Source organism: Mustela lutreola, chromosome 14 (genome assembly GCF_030435805.1).
Source record: "Mustela lutreola isolate mMusLut2 chromosome 14, mMusLut2.pri, whole genome shotgun sequence".
Lineage (NCBI taxonomy): Eukaryota > Metazoa > Chordata > Mammalia > Carnivora > Mustelidae > Mustela > Mustela lutreola.
Window position 1 is genome coordinate 18,493,973 of NC_081303.1, and position 5,434 is coordinate 18,499,406.

The 5,434-nt window shown below is 43.5% G+C and overlaps 1 protein-coding gene across 1 annotated transcript; it reads left to right on the forward strand.

The window, feature by feature from the left end:
- Nucleotides 1-2,058: 2,058 nt before the first annotated feature.
- Nucleotides 2,059-2,832, forward strand: LOC131814924 (transmembrane epididymal protein 1A-like). Its single transcript, XM_059146400.1, has one exon. It carries the CDS (start codon nt 2,059-2,061, stop codon nt 2,830-2,832), a length of 774 nt encoding a protein of 257 aa, XP_059002383.1.
- Nucleotides 2,833-5,434: the final 2,602 nt, after the last annotated feature.

The window sequence follows — 5,434 nt, forward strand, 5'->3', positions numbered from 1 at the left end:
GGAGCAGAGGACTGACAAAGCTCTATCTGCATCCTGACCCACGGAAAGTGAGATAAGTGCCTGTTGTGTTTTTTCAAGATTTTATTTATTTATTTGAGAGAGACACACACAGAGATAGCTACAGAGATAGGGAGAGAGCACAAGCAGGGAGGAAAGGGAGAAGCAGGCTCCCTGCTGAGCAGGAACCCTACGCAGGAATGGGTCCCAGCACCCTGCAGATCATGACCTGAGCCAAAGGCGGACGCTTAACCAACTGAGCCACCCAGTCCCCCAAATGCATGTTGTTTTAAGCCACAGAATTAAATTGTGTAAAACTGTTACACAGCAACAGATAATGAATACATTAATGGATCCACGGAGAAGGAAATATAACCCCAATATGCTAATTAGTTCTGCTATAAGCAGAACTGATATAATCTATGAAAGGGCTGAGAGCTGGTTTCTTTAGTTAAATTGTTGGTGAAGGGCTTAGATCAGCCCCACTGGTTTAGGCACTCAGTCCCTTGACTGATGTGTGAGGAGGAAAGCAGGATTTGTCAGCAAGAGACAGCTCCCCTTTAACCATGTGGCTAGAGGAGACACTTCCCAGGAGAGGGGAGCTTTCACAGTTAAAACAACAACAGAATTCTGTCATGCTAATGCAATTGGGAGAGACAATTAGAAAAGACAGGTGTATCTAAAAGGAGAGCATTTTTTCATTATTGAAGTTCATATGATTATAAAAAATCATTTGAAAATTAGCAAGAGCATAGGTAATGCAACAAGATGGTTAATATGAAGATCAATCTAAAATTGTGGTTTTTTTAATCAGTAAAAATTATAGGGACGCCTGGGTGGTTCAGTGGGTTAAAGCCTCTGCCTTTGGCTCTGGTCATGATCCCAGGGTCCTGGGATCGAGCCCCGCATTGGGCTCTCTGCTCAGTGGGGAGCCTGCTTCCTCCTCTCTCTCTCTGCCTGTCTCTCTGCCTACTTGTGATCTCTGTCTGTCAAATAAATAAATAAAATCTTTTTAAAAATTATAAAATAAAATGGAAGATCCGTTGATAGACCAAAAGAGAATTTACCAACAAATGAACCAAAATGGAAATATGTAGGATCAGTATGAGAAAAATTTAACCTGAGATATTCCTGCACTTGACTGTCTGTCATGAAGGGTTATATGACCATTACATTCTAACTAAATGCTTATTTCATGAGAGAAAATATTTGGTGGCTACTTCACACTAAGCTTAGTTTAATAGGATCTTCTTTCTAACCAGTACATACATACTACTAAGTGATTCAAATTTTAGTCCGCCTAAGAGCTACCTGGGAGTGTGTCTTGGAATGCTTATTTCAAGACATCATCCTCAAGAAATTCTGAATTAGCACCGCTGAGTAGAACCTGTTCACCTACATTTTAACTTGGAAAAACATTGCTTCAGCTCAGAGGAAAGACTCTCAGGAGGAAAGATCTCTCTGGAGATCAGCAGAAGACAGATCCTCAGGAGGGAATATTTTTCTGGCAAGCCTCAAATAACATCAGAGAAATTGAATATTGTACGTATATGTTTACCTAAGACTGTTTGTACCCAGGAGAATACATTTGTACCTAGCACTTGTATGGGATTATACGTGAAGAATCTTAAGGGATATGCCCCACACTGAATCCTCTCCATGCTTTCTCTCGGCTCTTCCTTACGTCCTATGAGTTTGGGAAGTAAGGAAGGTAGCAATGGCATGAAGAGCACGAGGAGGAGAGGCAAGGGGAGTCTATAGCATAATCTCCGAGAACTGCAGGTGTCCGGGCACTGTGATGGAGAATATGCTTATTTTACTGTTTAGCAATGCTTGGTTAGCTATCAATGAACCAGAGCAGAAGACCAGAACGGAAGCCATGACACCCACCGCAGCATAAGTTTGGGTTTCCTCCAAAGCCATTTCCCCATGTATGTGGATGCAGCGAGCTGGAGAGAAGATATAAGTAGGCTTCAGGAAGCTCCCTCCACGCTCTAGAACCCAAGGCGACCATTTCTGAGCTGCTTCTCTCTCCCTTTGGTCAGATCTACCTTCAGTTCCATGGGAGGCTTTGAGGGCCATCTGTACCCAGGACTGTCTCTCTTCTTCTATGGACTTTATCATGCACGACTAGTCTCCAGGGCCTTAATATGCAACTACCCTGTCCAGTATCTGCCAAGCTATCCCTGGAGCAAAGAACGATGGGCAAGACTGAAGCAAGTGTGCTATGTTGGGCTGGTGAAGATATTAAGTGCCTTCATTTTAGCAGCCCAAGAGCTGCATAACATAAAGGGACAGTTTGTACTTATCAGCAAGATATATCATCAGAGAAACTTTTTGTACCGCAAACAGTGGCAACACTTCACTCTCTATATGGCCTTCTTTCTGAGTGGGTGTGTGGACGTGGTGAGCCAGAACCTGCTGCCCCAGCGGTGTGCTGCTCTGGAGCAGGGCGCCCAAGCCCTAGGCATGTTTCTCTTTCTGCCTCTGATGGTGTCTCACATGCAGGACTCCGAAGGTGTGGAACTGCAGTCCCACGTCCTGCTCACCCAGGCCATACTCCTGCTGGCGCTGGTGGTGGTCGCTGAGCTGTGGGCTCCTGATATGCTGCAGCTTTGGGTGATGAAGGCCTTTTTTTATATGTTGACAGGCTCTTGGCTGATTCAGATCGGTTTTATGCTGTACAAACCAATTTCTGGCTATAAATGGATGGACGATGATGAAAACGACATTATATTTGTCACCACCTTCTTCTGCTGGCATGTGGCTTTCATTGCCATGTTGATGATCTGGGTCTACGGCTTCTCCGTGGTGTGGTATTGTTACATTTGTTGATGTCCGAACCTGGGGAAGCCCAGAATGGTTCCTATCACCTGCGCATTCTGAAACACCTGGATGAGAAGTTGTGGGAAGTGGTGGTGGTAGAGAGGAAGAGACCGAGGCAGCAGACTCTACTGGGATGGACCTACCCCCTCTCCCCTCTGGCTTCTCTCAGTCTCATTTGCTGAGCAGTGTGCTGGGACAGGCAACTGAAACACAAGAGGCATGTCACAATGACCTTCATTCTCGGCTCCCCCACCTCCTCTTCCTCTCCTCAACTCCAGCCAAGGCATTCTCTTTGCCTTTCTCCTCTCTGTAATCTTCACATCCCCCCCCCCCAGAAGAACATGAAAATAAATGTACTATATCTTCCCTTTGGGTCTTTAATATATATCCTCACTCACCCAAGAGAAGACTGACCACAAGTTACATTTAGTACATCATAATTTACCCATCATAGTAAGCACCTCCTCACCCTTTCTCTTTCTGGATCTCTTCAATACCTACACGAAATCTAAACTGTTATTTTAACTAGAAAGGGCTCAGAGAACAATTGTTGACTTATTTTTTTATGGTTTGTCAAAGACATCTTTTGTTTTCAGCTTTATTGAGATATACTTAATTTACAAGCAATTGCACATATTTAATGTATATATTTTGGTGAGTTTGGGCATATGTGATACCATGATAACATCACCACACTCCTGGAAGGCAATTTCCTCCATAGGGTCTAGCACAACAGAGCAGCACCTTGCACATAGCAAGGGCGCAAAAGGACCCGTGTGCTTCCAGGAGTGAGTCTCACTGAGTGTAGAATCTGTCAGATTCTTCTGCCTGGATAGATCAGCCCATTATTCTGTTCATACCTCAATCCATTTCCAAGTGGTAGACTCACCTAGAACAACTCCTTTCTGGTTCTCATGTGTCATGAAATTCAGTGGCTTATTTATTCCACAAAAAAATTTTTTTTAATCCTCACAACTATTTTATCATGTAGGTTTATAGATGATAATCTAAGACTCAAAAGGTTTAAAAAAAAAAAACTAGCTTAAGGCAATCAGATATCTAGTTATGTCACATAATGCTATGCCTGGTATCCACAGAGGTGGAATTCTAAGTAGTAGAGTTAAATTGCTGGCAACTTGCAAAACAATGTCTTTATGACCCCTGCTATGCCTCTTTCCCTGCTGTGCCCAGGATACGGACAATCTGTTAGGCTTCTCTTACTCTTGGTCATGATTATAATATCCAGGCTTAGGACAGAGTGAGACTGGGGGAAGGGTTCTAGGGGGTCATCATCCTTCCAATTTCCCTTTTGCTTCTAGTTCTTCGGAGAACTGGACATACCTGTCTTCCTTTGGTTCTGGACTTACTCTTCCTGGTTAATTTCCTAGTTCAACAGTTATTGTGTAGCAGGGGTGAATTATTGTCTTCTTGTTAAGGTTTTCTACTCTGTGGTTTGAAGAGCTGTGAGCATTCAGAGTGACTGCAAAGGGGGTGGTGCCTCCCAGTGTCATTTCAGGGGTGGTCAGCAATGTCTCTGAATGCGGGATGACATGCATGTGACCGGCAGGCACCAACTTTCCAGGGAGGGCTTTCACCTTGCACCAGTAGGGTATCCAATCAGGCAACAATGCGGCTCTCCATCCGGGGTGACCGTGGTCTGTGGGGTGGAAATAAAATATTTCTTGGGCATTAGTTCAGCTTCTTTGCCTCTCTTTGGTCCTGGTGACCCGTGGAGCTTTGCAGTTCTCTCTGTAGGTCCTGCCCTCTTCCTGGTTGTCACCTCTGGGTCCCTTCCCCTTGTTTCTCTCTCACAATCTTGGGTATTTTTCAGGACTTGCCTAACCTTGCAGCTCATCCTTCCTTGAACCCTAGCTGAACCTCTTCGAGTGTCCTGAGGTTGGAAAAGTAGGGAATCTGTTTTTCCTCTGCATTCTTTCCTACTGATATGGCAAACTCCTGTTTTCTATTTCACCCAGCCCTCCTATTTTTGAATTAAGAGCATGTTTGGGATTTTTTTAATCTAAAAATTGACTCTTCTTACAAACCTCATCTTGTGGCAGCGTCTGCCACTAACTGGGGAAGAAGTTATTCACAAGGGTGGAAAAGCAAAGCCTAATATTAATATATTAATATGTCAAGATATTATCTCTCTACAAAGATAGAAGTTGAAGAGATATCAAAGCCATCTACTGACAGATCTGTCCCTTTCTGAGTACTTTTGAGCTCCTGGTAGATGCTCATGAACTCATCTCCTGTAGTAATTAATGCCTCCCAATATTATTATGTCTCACAATATGTACTTTTGAGGTAAGATAATAAATATTAGCACGATCACAACGCCACAAAGAATTATTACTAAGGGCTGATATAATGGCAGAATGGACAGACCTGATGTTTGAATGAAAGGGTCCTTCTGTTCTCTTCACATCGCAGTAGGTATGAGCACTCTGAAAGTAATCCTTTGGATTTGTATCTTTGGATGTAAAACCTTTGGAATGTAAAACCAACTGAAGATAAATTTAGAAACAGTAGCAACAGCAAAAAACCCCAGAGTTGTAGAGAGAAAGGTGTAATCTTCACCACGCCCACCAGAGGGCACATTTTTACACGA